General features: G+C 39.8%; 1 protein-coding gene across 1 annotated transcript in view; it reads left to right on the top strand.

The window, feature by feature from the left end:
- Positions 1-23,487, top strand: part of Pde3a (phosphodiesterase 3A) — a 27,498-nt gene extending 4,011 nt beyond the window's left edge. The window contains exons 2-8 of the mRNA XM_055611143.1: positions 659-770; positions 4,169-4,282; positions 4,419-4,618; positions 5,412-5,615; positions 6,546-6,701; positions 8,286-8,544; positions 15,660-23,487. Of these exons, the coding sequence (XP_055467118.1) occupies positions 659-770; positions 4,169-4,282; positions 4,419-4,618; positions 5,412-5,615; positions 6,546-6,701; positions 8,286-8,544; positions 15,660-15,901 (1,287 nt within the window). The 3' untranslated portion in view covers positions 15,902-23,487. The remainder of the gene's footprint in view (positions 1-658; positions 771-4,168; positions 4,283-4,418; positions 4,619-5,411; positions 5,616-6,545; positions 6,702-8,285; positions 8,545-15,659) is intronic.
- Positions 23,488-23,759: the final 272 nt, after the last annotated feature.

The raw sequence follows: 23,759 nt of genomic DNA, 5'->3' as shown, positions 1-23,759 counted from the left end.
ACTGTGTGATCTTCCACAAGTTGTTCAACTTCTCTGTGCTCAGCATCCTCTGATATCAGAGATCGGGAACTCACAGTACCAATCTCAAAGGTACTCTGAGAAGTATCTGTAATAATTATGTGACAGTTGACTAGGGCAAGGATCTCACTACTACCATCGTTACTGTAATTATTGTGGAATCGAATCAGCATGCATTGCTAAATCCCTTGGTATTTATATAAAATAACTCAAATATTGGCCAAAACAATAATGATGAAAACAGTGGAAGAACTCTGTATCTAGTCTGGACTCAAAAGCCATGTCAAGCTCCCTGCCATATCCTTCCAACTATTGAGATCGTAAGTAGTGGATGCCATGCCTGGCTTAGTATTTGTATTATCTTCTAGTCTTCAGTAGTCATTCAATTTAATACCTCAGTGCAATATTCCTAGTGTATGCTTAGGGTTTTCTTGGATGTCTGTGGGATTTGTGTACAATATTTATCTTAAATATAGATGATATAGTCCCTATGGTAAGGAGCACCAGGGGCTCAGAACACAGAGCTCTTCAGTGTGTTTCTTTTTATCAGTAGAAGTCTTTCTGCTGGAAGCACATCCGTGTGGTAGATGGACTCACACTCACACTATGTCTTACAAGGCCTTGCCTTTCCCCTTCACAGGTGTCGTACAGACTGTTTGAAGACATGGGCCTCTTTGAAGCCTTTAAAATCCCAGTTAGGGAATTTATGAATTACTTCCATGCTTTGGAGATCGGATACAGGGACATTCCTTGTGAGTATAAGCAAGATAATCCAGTGCGTGCCTGTCAGAACTGCAGAGATGTGGGAGGTCCCTCATTGGCAGTCATCAGCAGCAGACAGAGAGTTGCACATTGTGGGGATTCTGTGTGACCTCACGGTAGGGATGGCTACTGCTGGAAGCCTGTCTTCTTCATCACACAGCACCTGAGACCCTGGAGCCTCCCTCACTTTCCCTAACCTAATTTCTTTTTCCAGAAAATAGGGTCAAGATATCTCCTTCAGTTGGTGCCAGGATCAAATAGGACTATAACTTTTAAAAGGGTTGAATATGGGCCTTGCATATCTTTCATAGTTGTTTGAAATAAGATTAAAATTTAAATTTATTCTCATTAAATAATCACCTGTTTTTTGTTGAGTGAATTTAAACTTTTCTCATGGTTTCTGATCAGTTCAACAACTAAAACAAGGACAATTGATATTTTCTCAAGATAAGATAAATCTGGCTAGTGTTTAGACGGGCTGGAAGATGGTTGTTTAGTTAGTAGTATAGAGAAGAATGCTCAAGAAAAGCAAAGGGAGGGTTTCAAATAATCAGGTACATGTGAAATCTCAAGATGAGGGCACAGCCAAGGATTCCAGTTTGGATTATTGAGAAAAGTATAATACTGAAGTCATAATAAAAGGAGAGGCTAAATGTTCACATCAGATCCACTCAATCACCACATGTAAGCGTGATTATTATACAGTACTGGAGAATGTATGGAGCTGAAGAAAATCCCCAAAGACCCAAGTACAGGAGGTGTAGAAGTGTGTAGAATCCATATGACGCTTCAAAGGTATAAATACGTAGATGAAAAGCCAATCCTATTCAATCTATTAATTTGAATGCATCTTAGGAATGTGCTATGTGTGTTGGCTTTGACAGCACATGCACTAATATTGGACACCTGCCATTGAAAACCTGATTTCCCTTTGAAGTTTGCTTTTAGGCATATTGAACTTCAAAAGCTCATGTCTTGTGTAGTTATCAAGACTTGAAATGAGGTTCTAGGGGTGTAACATAGTTAGTAGAGAACTTTCCTAACAAGTCCAGGGTTCAATTCCCAGAACTGCATAAACAATGCATGGTGACACATGTCTATAATTTCTCCTGCTGAGGCAGGAGAATTAGAAATTCGAGGTCATCCTCGGCCACATAATGAATTTAAAACAAGTTTGAACTAGAGAGAGAGAGAGAGAGAGAGAGAGACTCTGTTTAAAAAGCAGAAATAAAACCAAAACAACAAAAAGGTTTAAGTTAAATTTTTAAAAAATGCTTATACTTGGACACAAATAATTGGCAAATATCTCTAAAAAGGATGGATGTGCAAGCTTAGATAGATAACATGATGATTTTAAAATATTCACATAAAAATGCAAAGCATATAGTGTGGCAGAAAAGGAGAACGAAGAATGCCGCCTGCCACAGACATGTGCTGAGAAACACGGAAAAAGCATAGGGAAAATAGACCAATTGGCTTGGGGGAAGAGAAGCTTAATGATCCTGGGTCCTTTGGGAAAGTCTGGCCACTGAGGCCATGGAAGTTGGAAGAGGGAAATGAAAAGGGGAAAGGGGTTGTTGGGGGGTGGAATCTGGCAATAAGCCTAGCTTCCTTTAATGTAACTTTCCCAGGGCCCAGCCTGGTCGGATGCCAGCAAGTGACATAAATGTTAATGCTCTCACAAGGGTTAAGGAGTTACATAAATAAACACATTCAGAAAGCTAGCCACAGGAAAACTAAAGAACAGTTATGCTCCAGACAGGATTTCCCAATTATTGTTTTATTTCCAAGTGCATTTTAGTTTTCAATCAGCAGGTTTTATTGAATTCACCTGGAAGCTACACTGCGTGACATGTGGCCATGCCACTTTGCCGTGACCTAGAACAGGGTGCTGTCTGTAGTGTCGTGTGAGACAATGCGGCGAGGGCTAGGCCAGTATTCAAGTATACAAAGAAGCTTCCAGACTCTTAGATTCTGATTTCCTATTTTTAGATTAGTGACTAATTTATTTTTGTAAACTCTTGAATAGTTCACCCATGTGAAAATAATTTATTATAATAATGATGTGTATAGGGCAAGCAAGCTGGCTCAGCGGGTGAGAGCTGAAGACCTAAATTTGATCCCACAAACTCACATGGTAGAAGGAGAAAGCTGACTCCCACAGTTGTCTTCTGACCTGCAGTGTGCTTGTATGTATGCTTTTATAGACACACACTCACAGACTCACACACACATACAAAATAATATTAAAATAAATAAATATAAATAATAAATAAATAAATGTACCTGTTGATACCATTCAAGATCCCTTTCACTTACATAGAAGAATTTATTTGCATCTACTAGGAAAGCTTTAGCTTTTGGGTAATGTTTTGAAACAATGTTGTCTCCTGTGTGTTGAAGTTAGACACTTAGACTAATGTGTGTAAGCTAGTAAACACTTTGCTCACCACAGCTTTAACTAAAATACAGACACTCACGGCTCAAACCATTTTTAGTGCTTACTTTCCTCAAGAATCATATCTGAAGACTTCCTGTAAAAGAATCCACAATTAATATTAAAAAGCTGTGGAAGGAAGGAGAAAAATGGAATTGATGAACTGTGTCCTGAGACACTGCTCACATCCTAGTGACTACGTCTTTACTCAGAGTCCCACCGGCCGCACCATTCAGGGCAAAGGGGGCATGAAATTTAACTGTCGTTCTGTGTTGATCTGAGTTCATCCAGAAGCAGCTATAGAAAGGAAAGGGTTAAGGGAGAAACTCATGAGGCAGCAGCTGATACATGTGTATATGTGTGCGATACGTAAACATATATGTGTACACATGCACATGTATAAATGATTGCTTGATGAGGAGTGCGGTTGATGGAGACCTGCTGGTTCCTCACGGTAAAGGAGGGTAGGAAGTGTTCGGTTGTGTCACTGATTCCTTTAGCAGGGCATCTTTGCTGGTGAAGGAGGAAGAAAATGTCATTCCTCAGAAGTGACATTTGGGTCTTTGTTCTAAGTTAGTTCTACCACAACTTTTTTCTTTCTTTCGGCTTCTTTGCATAGTTTTCCTTGTTCAGAAGCAAAGAAACAGAAATGTAGACACTACACAGTGAGTTCCCTTTGTATGTAGGCTTCTGGAAGAACCAGACACTGGCGTTTCCACTTTGGATATCTACCTGCACAATAAATGCTGTGGGTGTGATTTCTTGTTAACATGGAAATGATGGAGTTGGTGGAATGTCTTCCCAAAAGTGCGTGTCCTAGGAAATCTGCCAGGCCTTCCCTGAGGTGCTGAAGTGTGAGGATGGAAGTGTTTATCCAGTAGATGGCACTCTTCCTCCTTGGACCCCAGAGTTCACCAGCTGATGTGTGCCTGCCCCTTTGCGTTGTTGCAGATCATAACAGAATCCATGCCACTGATGTCTTACATGCTGTGTGGTATCTCACAACGCAGCCGATTCCTGGCCTCCCGAGTGTGATTAGTGAGCACGGATCAGCAAGTGATTCAGGTGTGTATGAACTCTACCTGTGCCCTTGCAAAAGCCAGAAACTCCGACTGTGTGTTTTATCTGCTTTCAAAGCAATCAGGGAATTCCAGGTTTACAGTTTTTAGGACTGACCATCACTTTCCCTTTCTCTCCTCAGATTCTGACAGTGGGTTCACTCACGGACACATGGGTTATGTGTTTTCAAAGATGTATCATGTGCCAGATGACAAGTACGGGTGTCTGTCCGGGAACATCCCAGCCCTAGAGTTGATGGCTTTGTATGTGGCTGCAGCCATGCACGACTATGACCACCCAGGGAGGACAAACGCTTTTCTGGTGGCCACTGGGGCCCCTCAGGTAAAGGGTCAGATGTTCATGAGGAGATAATAATTTAGCATACACTTTAGAATAAAATTACCTTTATAAATACAACTTATAAGAGGCACAAGGTCTGTAGAAACCAAGCTGTACTTAGTCCTCAGGTAAAATTCTAAGAGGTCTTGTTAATTTCCAAAGATGTCACGGTTTGTGCCAAGACACTCATGGTAGATGTCCGCCCTCATTACGTAGAAACGTCTTTTCTCAGTTGCCTTCTTAGAAGAGAATTGAACCAAATGACTAGCAGCGACTGTTCTCAGCAACGCAAAGACAACTGGAACACACGTCCCTTTCTGAAAAGACTGGAGAATCATGTTTTCTTTCATCTTTTAAGAGTATAAGAAAACTTTTTGTATTTGAAACTTATTCTTTGAAAATATTTCCATTTATTCTTAGTTTATGTATTTTCCTTGGTAGGAATTTACCATCTATCTTATGCTTTGGGGAGACTTATTTTGATCTAACAAAGTTTCCACAAATAAAAATTTTCTTTACAAAATTATATACATATATTACATATAATATAAATATATAATACAGAATTTATATGTCACAAAATACACATTATAATTGGCAAAAAAAATTTAAGAGGATAAACTTATAGGCCAGAAAATAAAATTACCCAAAAATAAGCATCAGTACACAAGGCACTGCAGTTATTTTTTAATAGTGATAACAATATGTAATTTAAGACATTCCATATTCTTATAAGCTTTTGTGATTTCTTTTTAACTGAAAAGTTGTGTCCTGTCTCCCCCTGCTTCCTCCCTAGGCGGTGCTGTATAATGACCGTTCAGTTCTGGAGAACCATCATGCAGCTGCAGCGTGGAGTCTCTTCATGTCCCGCCCAGAGTATAACTTCTTAGTTAATCTGGACCATGTGGAATTTAAGCACTTCCGGTTTCTAGTCATTGAAGCAATTTTGGCTACTGACCTGAAGAAACACTTTGACTTTGTAGCCAAATTTAACGCCAAGGTAACTTGATCCTTACCGGTATTCATTTTGTGGCTTCATTAAAAGGTGTGCTAGAATCAAAACACTGACCAAAAGTAAATTTCTGTGAGTTTTCTCTGAGAAGGACATGATTGAAATATTTATCCACATGCTCTCATATAAGCATTACTCTGAGGCCAGATGCCTAAAAAGTCGAGGTCTTGGCCATATATGTCAGACTTTGTTCTACAGAAGAATTTAAAAAATATATATATATTAGCTATCATTGTTATTTTGTTTCATTTAACTTATAATCGTTTCTACGGTGAATGAGATAAGTTAACTGACAGCAATAGAGATGAAAGAAAACTTGAAGCAGAATTTCCTGGGTCAAACATAAAAGCCCAAGTATTCACCCGTGAGAGCTTCTTATTTGGTTCTGGGAGAAGCCTCAGGCAGTAGAATATTTGCTTTGTCAACAGGAAGACCTAAGTACGACCCTGAGGACCCACACTTAAAAACTACAAACAAAAAGCTGAGCACGGTAGTGCCCATATATATGAGTGGCACAGCACTGAGGAGGCAGACGCAGGAGGCTCCAGAGTCTCACTGGCCACGCCCACACATGCACGCCTACACACATACATATGTAAGCATATGTATGCATAGCCATACAAAAGAAAACTTCTTACTGTAGTTTTATTATTGTGATGGAAATTGATACTATGTACAAACTTTAAACAAGATTTCTTGTAAATTCGGTAAGTAATAAGTACTTCATCACTGACTAATTTTTAATGAGCTGCATGACTTTTCTTTTTTAATGCAAGCTGATATTAGATCCAGTATCCAAAGTCCTGATGTTTTATGTTCTCACCCCAACACAGTAAGAAGACAATGAAATTCTGTTGTCATTTCTCATGTTCAAGTGAGACATGGAGACAGAAAATGTTCATTTTCTCACCCAAACAGGTAAATGACAGTGTTGGGATCGATTGGACCAATGAAAATGATCGCCTCCTGGTATGTCAAATGTGTATAAAGTTGGCTGACATAAACGGGCCCGCTAAATGTAAAGAACTTCACCTGCGCTGGACTGAGGGCATCGCCAGTGAGTTTTATGAGCAGGTAACTTGCAGAGCTGCGTCATCTGTCACCAGCTGCGTGTCTTTGCAGTGTGCGCGTTCATGAAAAGCTTCACTCAAGCCATAACAGCATGATCACTCCGCCTTATATTCATGATTGTACCAAATAGACACTGGGCATTTTCAGAAGGAATTTTAAACTGACATGTGTAAAAATGAACTAAACTGTTGACCACTGAGGTAAAATTATTTGTAGGCATTTTGGAGAGTGATGTTATTATAACAGGGCGGTCTAGTGAGATGTCATTAACACCCTTGAAATGCTAAGCTTCTCCAGGTTTGTTTATTGTAATAAACACAGATTTAGATGTGTATATGGAAGCATACTAATTGTCTAGAGCTAAACAGCAGCAGTGCATGAAAAAGGTGTGTGTGTGTGTGTGTGTGTGTGTGTGTGTGTGTGTGTGTGTGCGCGCGCGCGCGCGCGCAAATCACCCTGGGGGCAGATATACATGATAGGTCGACTATGGTCAGATGTTAAAAGCCATTATGTAAAACTTTAAAAATAGCTTTATCAGAACATTGCTGTGAAGTTTGAGCAGGGAGACCCTCTCAAGTATTTAAGACAGGGCTGATGCAAAAGAAATGTTAGATCATTCTTCAGTGTCCTTCAGCACAGGGGTAAGGCAGCATGATGGCACGGGCTTGGAATCCCAGCACAGGGAAGCTGAGGCAGGACCTGCTGGGCCTGCAGTGTGAGGACAGAGCATAGAAGAAAGGGGCCAGAGTGTGACTTGACAAGTCTGTTCACATTACTGGGGACAGAGATCAGGCCAATGGCAAAAAATAAAAAATGTTAGTATTAAAGGTTCTCAATCAGGTTGAGGCACTTTTAATTAATAGCACTTAAATAGGGATTGGAACAAATTTTTAAGGTTTATGTAGTCAATATTCATAGGCAAAATAAAACATTTATGCTTTTAAAAATAGTAAATTACCTTTTCTAGTAATGACATCAATCGATGCAGAAAAATACGAAAGATAAGGAAAATTCACATACCCTGAATTATAATTTTATAAATTCCCTCAAGTTTTCTAGGCAATTATGATCTGTTACTTTTATTCTTGTAAATATTTGGCAGTTAGAGAGCAAAACTTATAATAAATAAAAATATTAAAAACCATGGAATCATGGAAGATACAAATCAAACAAATTCTGGGATAGTATAGCAACCTGACTTGAGCAAGAAGATGGTTTATGCTTCCAAGCAGTCAAGGCAAAATTCAAGCAGCATAGGGTCATGGTTCAGCTGGTGGCATGCTTGTCGGATGTGCAGGATGCATCGATTCAAACCCCAGCACCACTAACATGGTATACATCTGTAATTCTATTACACGGCCCCTTGAAAATGAACCAAAAACTGCACCATTAACAAACCCCAGGAACAAAGGCCTCTCTGGGCATCTTAGCCATCGGGCCGTGTCTCTGAGTGGTGACATCAAGGACTTTTTATGTGACTGTCTGGGCTATGTTGTACGTATCCACACATTAGATGCCAGGTGAATGTTGGCTTGTGTTATGTTTATACTCCTCTGTCCTTTGCCTTTTGTGAATCCCCATGTCTAGGGCGATGAAGAAGCCAGCCTCGGTTTGCCCATAAGCCCCTTTATGGACCGTTCTGCCCCACAGCTGGCCAACCTTCAGGAGTCTTTCATCTCGCACATCGTGGGGCCCCTTTGCCACTCCTATGACTCTGCGGGTCTCATGCCAGGAAGATGGGTGGATGACAGTGATGACTCAGCAGATACTGATGATCCGGAAGAAGAGGAGGAAGAAGCTGAAACACCAAACGAGGAAGAAACCTGTGAAAATAATACAGCTCCCAGTAAGCCATAAAACCCAGTTCTGATGAGATCTCCCAAGGGTGGTTTCCTGCCTCAGATTCAGAGGAATTTTATGCTTCTCATAAATCACATATTTTAAGTCCAACTATCCTTTGCTGGGTTGGGCAGTAAATAGCTGACTTCTCCCAAAGGATAGTGGTGACAGCAGAAGATGGAATTTATGACAATCAGACATCATATAAAGAGATGTTCTCACCATGGAATAGAGTTGATAATTAACTTCGGAATTTTTTAATGTTGTAGAATCTGGGTTACCATATGGACAAATTGCTGGCTTTTTTCATGGCCGAGGTAGGGATGTTAAGAGATAAAAGTTTAGATGTTTACTTAACAACTGCTCAATGCACACATCCTCTGTTCCTGGAATTTCTTTCTAGTAGATCAGCAGATACTTAGCAAGACAAACCAGTGTATCCATAATATTCTGGGTACTGATGGATACCATATATTTGGTTTGTTCTTTGTTAGTTTTTCTTACTTCTTGAGGAGATATAAATATTGCGGAGTTTTTAAATAAGTTAAGGAAAAGGGAAAAATTAATGTTTTAAAAGATCTGTAAGAAAGTGAGGGAGTGTTCCATGGAAATCTATATGGAAACTGATTTTGAGAAAAGGAGGAAGCGGTAGCTCCGAGTTCCTGCAGTGGGTCTTGAGTCAGGGAGTCAGGGTGGGTGAAGCAGAAGATAAGGGAAGGAGGCAAGGAAGAAGCCATGGGGAGCCAGATGGTAGGGCAGAAAATAGGCTCTGTGGTCACACTAGGAACGTGGCCTTTCCACTAAGCTGAGAATCAAAGGTGTCTGTGAGCTGAGCAGTTAATGAACTCAACTAACGTTTTAGCAAAGTTGCTTGGGAGAATGTTTTGGGGGGTTGGGGTAGAGATCGGGGTGTTATTTTGACTGTTGAACCTATCTAAATGACAGCTGGCTCACTTCTGTAGGGCAGTTTCAGTGCTGTGACAGTGAGATTCCATCTGTCACAATTTCATTTCTGTATCTGTAACAAATATGCTGGCAAGAAGCCACTTAGCTCACAATTCCAGGGTACAGCCCCTTGCTGAGTCACAATGGCAGGCGCTTGAAGCAGGTGGTCATGTTATATCCAGTCAAGAGCCCAGATAAGCACTTGGATGCTTGCTTGCTCGCTCTCCACGGTGCTTATGCTCAGCTAGCTCCCCTCACCCTCCTACAGTTCAGGGCTGGTCCGTGAAATGGAGCGGTCCACATTCAGGACGTGTCTTCCCACTTCAGGTAAAGTTGAGGCCCGTCCTTCACAGACTTGCCCACAGGCCAACTTGAGCTACAGTTCCTCAGCTCTTTCTTCTCAGGTGAGCCTGAGTTACAAGCAAGTTAACAATGAAAACTCAGCAGTGCACCTTCACGCCTGGTAACTGGCTTTGTGTCTATCAGACAACCAGTAATCCAGCCTCAAGTGACTACAAAACACAACTCTGTCATGCCTATAGATATGCTCCCTTCTATCTCTTACAACACGGTGGCTAGTAACATAATTGGTAAAACCCACAACATTAGGTACTGTGTTTCTGTGATCATGTGAACATAGTGTGTTTCCTATTCACTTGAACAGACAGCCAAAGCAAAAGCTTAATATTTTCAAAGTTAAGCTTTACCATGAAAGCTTTACTTTTAAAGCTCTGGTTAGCTTTACCATGAAAAGATACACCTGGCATTTTTTTCTCTATTTTGATCACCGGAAAATGCAAGATTTGGTTCATGTCTACCATGAAGTAAGAAGGTTCTCTACACTGGTGTAGTCCATTCTTTCTGTATGTCTATCAGTCTGTCTGTCTATCTTTCTTATCTATCTATCATCTATCAATATATATAGATAAAGATATGTGTGTATGTATGTATAGATGATATGGATGATAGAGATGATCATCATTTAGATTATACAGATTTTTAAAAATATTTTATTTTTAATTTTTTTATTAATTATACTTTATTCATTTTGTATTCCCCCTGTAGCACCCCCCTCCCAATCCCTCCCTTCCTCCCCCTTTTCCACACATGCCCCTCCCAAAGTCCACTGATAGGGGAGGTCTTCTTTTCCTTCCTTCTGATCCTAGTCTATCAGTTCTCATCAAGACTGGCTGCACTGTCTTCCTCTGTGGCCTGGTAAGGCTGCTCCCCCCTCAGGGGGAAGTGATCAAAGAGCAGGCCAATCAGTTCATGTCAGAGGCAGTCTCTGTTCACATTACTATGAAACCCACTTGGACACTGAGATTATACAGATTTATGTATAGGTAGATATACCCTGATTTTCAGCATCACCAGCAGAATTAAAAGAACTGATTGTCAGCTCTATACTTACTTGACAGAACCCTGGGACACTGGCTTTGGGCCGATATCTTTCATCTTCTGTCCTACCTGTTAGCCTTTCTTGCTCACTCTCTCTTTCTTTCTTTTTCTCTGTGTGTGGGGGGAGGTGTCTGTCTGTCTGTCTGTGTCTGCAGGCATGCAGGTGGAAGTCAGGCAATCAAATCTAGTGTTGTTCCTCACCTTCCACTTTGTTTACCTCAGTGTCTCTTGTTCTTTATTGCTACCTGAACCAGGCTAGCTGGCTGTTGAGCTTCCATGGCTTCTCCTGTCTCTACCTCCTCTTCTCTATAGGAGCACTGAGATTATGATGCTCTGATACAACATCATCTGCAAGTGGATGACAGGATCCAAACTCAAACCCTCTCCCTCTCACAGCAAGCACTGAGCCCCATCCCCAATCTATTAGTGAACTGCATCAGGAAAAAGGAAATTTTGGGCTTTCTCTAATACTCTCTTGTCAATATATTTCTCTGATGTGTATAGAAGGAAATTGATTTTGGAATTCAGAGCTAGAACCTGAGATTTGAGATTCAAGAGTTATGTATTCATCTTTTAGTTTCTTCTTTTACTTTGTTTTCATTTCAAGCAGACAGCTGCTGCTGTGCTTATGGAGCGACAGTTCAAGGGGTGTGTCAGCTGAGCCTCTGGAAGTGCTGTTCCATAGAGTCTTGATGGAGTGCCACTTAAACTCAAAAACATGAGTAATGTGCATACCCAGGCATGGGGGAATTGAAGGGTTTGTGCCAGCACCATTATTCAGCAGGCTCAGCCTGTTCATCTAAGCTTTCATAGGCAATGTTCATCCAAACACTGGACTAGCATGCTGGCCTCTACACTGATGTGTTGTTCCCTTGGTCTTTCTGTTTCAGTCAAGTCTAGTGAAGCATCCCTGAGAATCCTCTGGATTCAGTGTCATGTGGCTTTCAGCGCTTATCTAGCCCCTGACATGAAATCTAACAGCTCTGCCAGAGCACTCAGAGAGTGTAGCTCCAGCTGCAGGATCTGTTTGTGTGCATGTTCATATGTGCACACGTGTAGGCACATGTGTGGGAACGTGTGTGTGTTTGCGTGAAGGTGCAGGTGCATGTGGAGGCCAGGGCTTAATGTCGCCTTATAATTTTTTGAGGTAGGGTTTTCTCTGTGAACTTGAAGCTCATTTATTTGGCTAGTCTGGGTAGCCAGTGAACTCCAGGAATCCACCTGCCTCCACCTCCTCAACTCTGTCATTACAGCGGCATTGTACAGGATGCATGCCAACATGACCAGCTTTTTACGTGAACGCTGGAGAGTAAGCAAGGGTCCTTGTGATTAATGCAGCAAGCATTTTACCCACTGGCCTGTCTCTCTTGCTCCCGAAAATTAGAATCTTGAAGCACCTTTGTGCTTTACCCAAAATCGTAAAGGTGAAGGGATACTAGCAGATCTAAGCGCTAGCCGTGGAATAGAATTAGTTAGGCACCTCCTCATTTTAATAAAGAAGAAAATAAGATTAACTGTAAGCAACGTGGCAAGGCTGTAAGAGCCTGAGATGGAACGTGTGCAAGTTTCTTCATTTTTAACTCCATTGCTCTTGAGCTCTTCGTAATTTTCATTTCAGAACTCATATTGGCTGGGGCGTTTGCTTTGATTTAGCCTGTTCTTAGATTTCAGGGGGAAAAATATTAAATAGCCACTGGTGAGTGAGTTCTACAGTTCATAAAACTTGGAGGTCTCCCAGGAAACAGAATAAAGTGCTGCAGTGTGATGTCCAGGAGAGGGGGGCTTTTATCCTACCTCATAATTAAATCTGAAAGGTTCCTGGGGTGAGCTAAGAGGTTTCTAATGAAGGACTAAGCTGTGTTTAGAATCCAGTAAGGATAGGCGCTTTGTTCTCTTTTCAAAAGGTCCCAGTGCTGAATAACTTGGCTCCTAGCAGGCCAGCTTCAGACCACCTGCAGATTCTAATCTACGCAAATTTATTTGGTACAAACTTTCTTCTACGTCACTTGGTTCAGCATAATTCCAGAGAGGTTTATTGCTAATGTTTAACAGCCTTCTAAGAGAACAGCTGCTCTCCAGGGGCCTTCCCCAAAAGGAAAACAAGAGAGTGGGGGTTGGAATGGAGCCTTCCCTGCGAATGTGCACACTGTGGGCAGTAGAGAGTTTATCACTCTATTTCTAACCTGTCAGCCCTGTGGTTCAAAACATTTGGGTAAAAAGTATATTCGGGGTTGGAGGAATGGCTCAGCACTTAGGACCCTGTGTGGTTCTTGCAAAGGACCTGGATTCAGTTCCCATCACCCACAAGGCAAGTGCACATGCTCTCAAGTGGGTTTACATACGTGCATATAGATAAAAATAAATCATTTGCATTCATTACATTGAAGTTCATGCTGAACCTCAACAAAACTAGAAAGGATGGCTTTGTAAGGAAAATAATTTTAATTTACTATTAAAAATAAAGTGTACTCATGTACTTTCTTCACTAGGGTAGAATGTTTTGTTACTTTTCTTGATGACCTGAAAAAGTGCTTAACAAAATCATCTTAAGGAGATAGGGTTTACTTCAGCTCACAACTGAAAAAGATTCCATTCCTTCATGGTGGAGTAAGCATGCCAGAAGAGCTTGGAGAGGTAGGTGACATGGCATCAGAGCCCTGTGAATGCTGGTGCTCTGCTAGTCTTCTTCATTTCATTCAGCCTATAACCAGTGCCCACAGGATGGTACCATCCACATTTAGGGGAATCTTCCCACCTCAATTAACCTGATCTGGAAAAAGCCCTCACTGACATACCCAGAGGTTTGCCTGTCAGCTGACTCTAGGTCCAATTGAGTTAACGATATTAGCCATCACAAATTTAAGTGATTTTTTTTTTTGAGGGAGTATCTTGTTGGCAGGGTTGTTGGGGGTCAGAGCCTGTGCTCTGGCAGCAAGCCAGGCTCAGCCACCCATCTTAAACAAACCAAGAAATAAATCAATAAGTAAGAGCCAAAGTAGGGTTGTGTTGGCCTAGCACAGAAATGCTCTCTGCATAAGGCTGATCCCAGAACACCCATATAGAAAAGATCTGGATGTAAGTGTGAAGCTTAGCATTTTATAGTCTCTGGGGTTTGAGAACAGAAAATCCTACCCATCCAGCCAAGAATGGGTAACACTCTCCCCCTTCCTTCCTTACATCGTGTTCTTCTACCCTTTGCTTTTCTTAACTTTCATCTTTCCCTTCCCCTCCTATCTCTTACTCATCTCTTCACACACATACCTTCATTCTTGTTTAAATTCTGCCTTGGTAGGGCATTTAACATTAAATTCTAACAATATTTTAGGAAGACAAAACTAGAGATCTGATGTGTACATTGCATTTATGGTCACACCACAATGTCGGTACTGTGTTTCGCTAAGATCACCTTGCAAAGGGATGGTCCCCAGGTTGGAAGACTTAGATATGTTGCAAAGGATCAGAGAATTAATTACCAATCAGGAGCTTTCTAAAACAAAAGTTCTAAGAGGCGGGAGATCCGGATCTGGAGGTGGGAGTAGGGTGGGTCCCCTGTTTAAAATGCAGTCAAGCAAAGAGCAGCAGTGTCTTGGTTACTTTCTCATTGCTGTTATAAAATACCCTGGCAAAAATAACCTGAAATAAACAGTTTATTTTATCTCACAGTTCCAGGTTAGAGTTCATCATCATGGGAAAGTCACAGTGCCAAGATTTATAGGAAGCTGGCCACATTGCTTCCATAGTCAGAATCAGAACACAATGAGTCAGTGCTTACCTGCTAGTGCTCAGCTCACTTTCTCTTCTCATATGCCTTCCAAGATCCTGACCTAGGGAATAGTGCCACCTATGGTGGCACTTCTCAACCCTCCACCCCCTGCAGATATATCCAAAGGTCCATCTCCCAGGGGATTCAAATTTCTGTCAAGTTGACATTTAATACTAATCATTACAAACAATAAGTGTGAAGCTGTCGCAAGTGCATCTTTGTTTTAAACAGCACACTCACTAAGGTTCTGTCTCCTACCTAGGTGTGCTTGTACACAGAATGCAAGTGCCTTGAAAGCAAACTCTGAGCCTAATCAATCTTTGTTTAAAGTGTATAGAAAACATATAAGTGCTCGCCAATTGTTCAGTATCAGTTTGATTGATGAATTCATCTCATGAACAAATGATGACTAGCATAAAAAATAATTTAAACTATTTCTTTTAACTCTGTATTTATGTTACTGACTACTAAAGACTCACTAGCCCTTCCATACAGATGTATGGAGTTAAAGAGATTTAACACAGCTGGCACATCCCATGGGCACTGGCAAGCTCCAGGTTCGGTGGGGGATGCTATCTCAAAGACAAAGGTGGAAAGTGATCAAGAAAGGCTTGTGTTTCGGGGTTCAGTGGTGTAAGATTTAACGCTCTAGACTCTGACAAGCTTGTGATGCAAACTTCTGACTGCCATGCATGCACTTCCACATATACAGATACACTTATACTACATACACACCCTAAATAGTCTCAACAAAAAATATAAGCAGAACCTGGCATGGACATTACAAAATATGAACTATTATTCACATTTATCTCCCAGTAATAGTTTATTGTCATGTTCCTTTCCCATTCTAGAAAACCACACTATAGCACATGTAAAACAACTGAGACAGGTAAACAGAAAGACGGACATACAGCTATCTCTTTCATATTTAATTTCTATTTATAATATGAAAAGCAATAACCTTCATATAGGTAGCTCACAAATAGTTCAATCTGATGATTGCTGTTTTGCAGAAAAGAAAACTTTCAAAAGGAGGAAAATCTACTGCCAAATAACTCAGCACCTTCTACAGAACCACATGATGTGGAAGAAAGTGATTGAAGAGGAACAGTGTTTAGCAGGCACAGAGAACCAGTCCCTGGACCAGGCCCCTCTGCAGCATTCTTCAGAGCAGATCCAGGCTATCGAAGAGGAAGAGGAAGAGAAGGGGAAGCTAAGAGCAGAGGAGACCCTGGCTCCACAACCAGACCTGTGACCATGGGCAGACATGCTGTGTTTGCAGATAGAATGACTTGTCCCAGACACTTTCCAAGCCAGCACAACACTTAGACACATCACTGTAGAATACCAGAAGATGGGCAAATGGCTAAAGCGTTTGGGGAATTCTTCACATTTTGTGTGTTTGTTTTTACAGTGAAGGACAGCGCTGAAGACTCTACTCAAAGCTTTCACTTTGTGACACCAGCGTCTAAAGACTGTTTTATAAGAAAGAAATATATGTGTGTGTATGAATTCCCACATAGGCTCATGTAAGACTTATATTCACGTGTACACACATGCACACTGAGAGCTAGGACGCCTGACTCCACAAGGTAGGAACAGTCGCATTAGATACACAGAGGTCACTGTGATATAAGAAATCGTAAAGGACAAGAACTCATGAGGAAATGTGCAGCTTAGCGAGGAAACAAATGTAGGCCCCAGACAGAACAGCTCTTGTTCTCCCTACTGAGGGATGAACATTCCAGAGCATTGTTGGAATTCTAAAGCATCCTGCCAACTGTGTGTGTGAGTGTGTGTGTGTGTGAGTGAGGGGGGGGGGTTATTGTACATGTGTGTGCATGTGGAAAAGGAGATGTTTGTGATTTTAGTTGTTCATAGAATAGCTGTAGCAGGTGATGAAGTCCTTGTGAACATACAGAAGGACATCCTTTCTGGAGTGTCTTTGAATGGCAGCCCCCCTCCTTTTAGTTTCTAAGAAGGTTCTTTTGCAGAGGGAGGGCCTGCATGGGCCACATGATTGGTTACACTGCTACCTGCCACTTGGAGGTGCTCTGCCACCATCCTCACAATCACAAGACTAAGGCTTTCTGGTCTACTTTCTGCCTAATGAATGTATAAGGGTGTGTGTGAGTATACATGTCACTCACCTGTGATAAAATCGCCATGGAAGGGAATGGCATTCTTTACTGATGGACACCCAAGAGGAGCTGGAGTCAGCTCTTCATCAGGTAAGAGTTCTAAGAGGGTGCTGGGAAAGGCCCAGGAAATCACGTTTAACAATGATACTCCATGTCTTCTCAATGTGATGCCACAGATGCTGTAGTGAAGAAGAGAGTCAGCAGACTCACCACGGGTTCTATGGCAAGGGGTGAAGCCAAAATGCCAACTTAGGGTTTGGAAGTTGGCCTGGGGAAAGCTGACCCTTGGCAACTGTTGAAGAATGTTTGTTCTGACATCCTAAGTTGTGGTCTTCCATACACTGTGTGATGGCATATCATGGCTTTGCAGCCTGGTCCATGTTCGTGCTCCTTTTTTAAAGGAAAATTATGGGGGAGATTGGTTATTGTTTGAGGATAGACCATTGTAAGCTATTTGGGTCGTTTTGTTTTGTTTTCTACACTTGTTTATGCTGTGAGCCAAACCTCTATTTAAAAAGTTGATACTCACTTTCAATATTTTATTGGATATTATTACATATGTCATGACTAGCTACCATGATGTAAATATAAAGATTTTTTTTTGTTTCTGTAGATAGTAAACTTTTTTTAAAGAGAAAAAGGGGAAAAGGGAAACATTTTATAGTTATATTTTAATCACCATTTTTATACAATGTAGCTATCTCCAAGCCCATAGCTGGGTGTTGGTTCATTGTGGAGTTTGAGGGACACCTGCCATCTGCCTACTTGAGTTTGATTCGTGATCTGATACTCTTGTTGCTGTTAAATTAAGGTATTGCAAAGAGATAAACATTTGCTAACCAAATTAATTTGAAGTCTTTCCATGCTTGACAAAAAACAAACAAACAAAAACCTTTCTTAAACAAATTGTTAGTATTTCTCTCTAAGCTCTGTTGCTTGTAGCTCCTGGTTTAGTTCTGTATTCACAGAATTCTAGTCATCTCAGCCTCTGAGTCCTCTGCACGGATTTCTGCCTTTTCACACCCTTGATTGTTTACATTAAAAATCCCTTTGCCTCCCATACATGGGGCTTGTGCCCTTCCCCTCAAAAGCATGATTTTACGGTAATTCACAGCAGTTTTTTTTCAAATAGACAAAGATGAAATAAAGAATCAAATATTTCAAGACAGATGTTCTAGTTCACAGGACAATGCAAAGAGGATTGGAAAGATTCGGGCCTCACCCAAACAGCTAGAATGTGTCTCCATATATTTCTGAGTTAACGCCAGGGCTTCAGCATTTCACAGGTCCTGAATCATTTTTCTTTCTTGATGGTACCCATGCATCTCTGTTTGTAAATCTCCTCTGAAGCAAGAACGCTTCTGCAGTGAACCCTTCCCCTGCAATAAAAATGATAGACAGAACACTCACTTTCATGTACCCTTCACTCAGTCGCTCATTCCCATCTCCAAGTGGATGCATGTCTGTAACATAAATAGTCAAACAAGCTAAATATGAAGTAAGCAGATTGCCATATCCATTACAAGTGTATATATTGGCAGTTTGAATAAAGCTGCAGAATCCAAGTAGGAGCCAGGCTGGTTGCATCATGGGGGTCTCAGCTAACTGCCTAGTTGTGTTTGCTTTAAGGTAAATGAAGTAACAGGATAATGACCAAAGCAGTTTGAAACTATCTGTTCTAGAACTGAGCAATTCTAGAATGTTCCTGAATTGAGTAATTCATCCAGGCAGATTGAGTTTTTCTTCTTAGCAAGCACGTTGTCATTCTACTCAAACGAAAAGACAACAAACTGAAGAGAAGGGTGGAGCCCACCAAGTGTGCAATCTAAAGATCCGCCCTTGATAAATCTGAAAGGGCATCATCAAATGACATCATAAGTATTTTCCATGAATGATGTTGTCCATCTTCTTGGCAACAGCAATATTACTGTGTTCACCTCCAACTTCAGAGTTAATTTCCTGTGGTGCCAATGTATTTGATGTGATTTACTACAGTTTTATATGAGCCCATACAGGTGCCATTCGATAAACTCAGGTCTCTCAGTGAAGGGGTTTCTACGCACTTAGGGAAAGGATAGTTTTATAGATAGCCATAACATGCCAATGGTAGGAGAAATTGGAACCAGCTGCTCTCTATGGAGTAGATGCCTGTGTGTATTCTGCATGTTATCCATGGTATTATCAGCATACTAATTGAATGTCTTCATGGTGATCGAACCCAGTTGACCTTTTTGAGTAGTATTTCCTTAGCTGAAATAACTCTTTTGCTGATTTAATTAGCTGTAAGGGGGGGAAGCAAACTGTTCTCATTTATGATGACCTGGTTTGTTCTCAGTAGGACGTGAGCTCAGTAGTCAGTATGTGCTCATCTCTACGTGCCATCACCTGGCATTGAGAAAATTGCTTCTTGTTTGAGAAAGTATTTGCCTTCCTCCATCATTGAACCCTGCTGTGTTTGGGTTTTACAGCAGAACCAACGTTAATCATTGCTGCCCCTGTAGTGCCACAGAGAAAGAACTGAGTACCCTGCAAACTGTTTACGATATGTCAATATTTGCAGTCTCCCCGTGCCCTCTGCCTATCTCTCCCAGGGAACTTTCTTGCAGGTAAAAGCTGTGCAAAAGGTGTGAGACTCAGGCCTACTCTTTGTTTAAATGATGGAAAAGTATAAATTATTTTCTAAGTAATAAAAATATGAAATTATCATTGTAAATAAAGTCTAAAGTTTGAAATGACTTCTTTATAAAAGTGGAGTATTTGTGCGATGAACAATTCCTGACCAATGGGAAATGAATAATCCAGAAGTCCTGTCTGTTCTGCTTTGGGACACACTCTTGGTGCTTCCATGAAGCAGGGACCTCTACTGTCCTCTTTAGGATAGCTCTTAGAAACATAATGGAAACTATAACCATAACAAGGGGTTTGTTAGCCTTCTCCATAGTCCTGAACCCCATTGGATGCTCCCCTTGATTTTTGTGCCCTTAGTGATTAAACTGGCTTTTCAATGGCTGAAGGCTACAGTAACAGAGTTCTATGACCTTCGAAGCACAGATTAAATGAAGACTGTCTGTCTACTCTTTGGATCTGTGGTGGAGAGGGGGTAGCAAAAATTTGCATGTGAATAGTTCAGCTCCAGATAACCATAAACTTTGAAACTGAAGTCATTTTCTTACCTTATCTTGCCCTCCGACCAATAAAATTCTACAGGATTCTTTTTCTAGGTCATTCATTTCTTTCAGGAATTTAGAAAGGAAACTGAATTTGCTGATAACGGTACATTTAAAAATCTATTCAAGTGTATTCAAACTTTAGATAAGGAAAATAATTCACTGTTTCAAGCAGAAGAGATCTCAAAATTAAATTAATCTTAGAATGTCTAACTAATTAATTAATAAAGCGAAATCCATCAGTTTAGGGTCTTAGATCCTTATCATGTCAATTCATCCTCCAACAAATGCCCACGTAATTATTGAAAATTAAATTAGAAGTGGATTAAGTTTTAGCATCAATTCAACTAAGCCATACACTTTGGTCTAGGTGACTTAAATTTTGCTTTTGATGAGTGTTTATTTGTATGTATCATATGAGGGAACCATGATTAGAGAATAATAACACAGTAATATAATTATCAGTAATCTATGTTTCTACCTTTTACATTGTGTATGCTAAAACAATGTTACTTTTTATAATACTGCCTTTTGACTTACCTAAGGATTGGTATCATATTCATGCTAGTAAATTACCCTAACAATGATTAGATGTTATGACTAAGCCTTTTGACCTTTGTGTGAATACATTAAGTGTATCCTTAGATGCAAAAATGAAGTTGGTGGGACCCAATCTGCTGCTTCAAAGGGTTTTAATGCAGAAAAGACCATAGTAAACAGGCTGTGTGCTTTTGAGCCAGGCTAAAGGCTCTAAAGTAATGTTACGTCTTATCATTATGTGTTGGCATCTTAGGTGTATGTCTCCCCCCAAAAGTGTTTTGACACATTGGGAAAAACAGCCCCTTTTTAATAGACAAATGCTCACTGTGGCCATGTTCAGCCTAGATTCCTTGCTTTGGATTATGAAGTGGCTCTTTAACCATGAAAACTAACAAAAAGTACTGTTAAGTCCTTGTGTATTGTTACTGACAGTCCTTAAATTTGATTGGTTTTCTTGAAGTACCATTCTTTTAAGGTTTCTTCTTCTTTTATCATGCAAGGGAAATTTTTCAGGATTTAATGTTTTCCTAATGATATGGAAGCAAATGGTGTATAAGAGGATCAATAAGTACATAAATTGAATAAAGTACATTAAGAATTTAAGTGACTACATGGTAGCTCACCAGCCTCTAACTCTAGTTCTGGGCATCTGACACCTTCTTCTGGCTTCCATGGGCACTGCATATGCATGGTACAGACATATATGCAGGCAAAATACCCAGCTACATAAAATAAATTTGTACAAAAAATACTGAGGCATTTAGGTGCCCACATTATAATCTAAGTTTGTCTGAGTTATTCCAATGCACAAAAAAACATTATTCAGTAATTTATCATTATACAGTTAAAAAATCACATGATCTATTACCATAGATTTTATTTATTAAATTATAATACAGTTTAAAACTCAAGTTCTTCAACACTAAGAAAATTAAACATTATAAATTTTGGCTTTCACGGATGAGGGTTGGCCTTGGGTTAACGACCCTACTGTGTTCATCTGTAATGTTTGACCAAACAGCAGGGTAAAATATGAAATTCCTACATAGAAAAGTAACAGAAAACTGTTTGTAAGGCCTTGGTAATTTAAATTTCCAATCTTATGATTCATACTTCTTTCAAAGTAAACAAACTATTGCAGGAAATTCTCACTTCTTAACAACAGAAAAAAGTATGGCTCAAAGGAGAAAAGGAGTAGTTTCTCAGTAATTTTACTTCCCTGCGCCAATGCCAGCAAAGAAGGTGTAATCAGAAGTGCCCCTCTATTGGAAGAGAAAGAAGGACTGCTTTTCATGCCAGGGTCCAAGTGACTCTCACTCCATTTCCATGATGAAACCTGTAGTACAAACAAGTAGGTAAAGGCAGAAATGAAGATTACATAAAATCCTCCATGCACAATCCCTACACCTGTCCAACCTTCCCACAAACCACCTTAGATGTTTGCTCTGGAGTGAAATGACGTTGCAGGTCCATGATCCCTTCCCAGCTTCATTTAACATGGTGAGCATCTCTACTCTTTTCTGAATGTGAACAATTAGTGCTCTCAGCTGCTGCCGCCACTGAGAAGAACTTTTCCATAGTAATTATATCCCCTTGATATAGCAAAATATTCAGACGTTAATGTGAAATCAATAATAAGTGTTTTAAATTGTCCTCTTTGTATATATAAGTTGCTGATGAATAGGGGTACTGTCACGTCTCCTTTAAAATTTGAATTGGTTATTTTTCTAACTCAGAAAATCTTCATTATACCAGATATTTCATTTTAGCTATTTATACACATACTCTGGAACTATACTGTTGCTGCCATTAAAGAATAGTAGTAAGATAGCTATATGATACATAGTAATGGAGGGTTCAGTGACATTTAATATATTTATTCACCAATCACTAATTTTAAATGTGCTATGAAATATTTGCATGAGATTTTTAACATATTTGCTTGGCTTTTTTATTTATGAGTATCAGTTGACTTCATACATTTTTACAGTAGAACACATACCATATTTTTTGGACCAGTAAGGCTGATCTGTTAGCTAAAAAGCACTGGAGATAAATATATCTGAATACACATAGCCCCTTGAACTTTTTCCTGGAGGTTTTTATCATGCTAACCACAAAATAAAAATTGGTGCTTGCTTTTACACATTTTGTGAGGTCTCAAGGCAAAATACGGAAAAAAAAAATAAAAAGATTCTCTTTGTCCTTCTGTAATGATGTTAGAAATTTTAATCTGAATCCGGTGGGTTTGGGTTTGGGTTGACATGGTCAATTTCAGTTTTTTGTTCTCATAGAAAATGCATTCTGATTCTTGATTGAGCAGTTGCTTTGATCCATTATTGCTTCTTTGTGGAAAAAAAAAAAAAGGCATTGAGTGGTTCTCTAAATAGCAGCTTCTGAATATTCAATACTGTGTCATAATATTTATAACCCAGAAGGGGATGAAATTGATTTAATTTGGTGTTCCTAAAAGTGCCCATTATTTCAAATAATTGCCAACTAAAGTAATAGTGGTGGAGGTATCATTTGTAAATGACAGTTTGTAACAATGCTTTTCTTACCATACTAGGCCTGAATATATTTATCAATTAGTATCTTTGCCAAATTTATCCATTTTTAGCAACACAAAAATTTGGAACTTAAATGATTGTTTTACAACTGAAATCAGTCTGGTCTTGTCACCTATATTTTGCACTTGATGTATGTAGCAATATTTAGTATCATTCCACCATAAGTATTTGTTAAGTGGCATAGGTAAAAGCTGAAAAAAGTTTTGTAAAAAATAGGATCTGTACAGAAAGAGAATTAGATAAATTATATATAATTTTATTGTTTGTTTTTTAGCTTAGAAACTATATCGATATTCCCTTTTTGCCAGAATTACTGGAAGTGCCTCTGGTTTTATATATTTACATACATATTCAAAATTATTAAAATTGTGTTATAGATGATCAATATGTATGCTACAATGTGAAGATGATGTGTAATATAAAAGTGATTATGTGATATCATGTTTATTGTAATTATTTGTGTAACCTGAGTTCTTCAGTCTTCTTGGATCCAATCACAAGGGCTTAGCACCCAGCGATCTTTACTAAGGTATCCATTGACTATCTTATACATTTTCCACATCCTACAAGGGGTTGAATTCTCATGCCAACACCTATCCCTGTTGGTTGTTGTGCTCGATTCATGAGTCCCCCCAAAAGACCTCCAGGAGCCAAGTCTATTGCAAAACACATGAGGATCTTTTTATTACAAGCTT

Source organism: Psammomys obesus, unplaced genomic scaffold (genome assembly GCF_907164565.1).
Source record: "Psammomys obesus unplaced genomic scaffold, mPsaObe1.curated_primary_1811, whole genome shotgun sequence".
Classification (NCBI taxonomy): Eukaryota; Metazoa; Chordata; class Mammalia; order Rodentia; family Muridae; genus Psammomys; species Psammomys obesus.
This window is presented reverse-complemented; position numbering and strand designations above follow the sequence as displayed.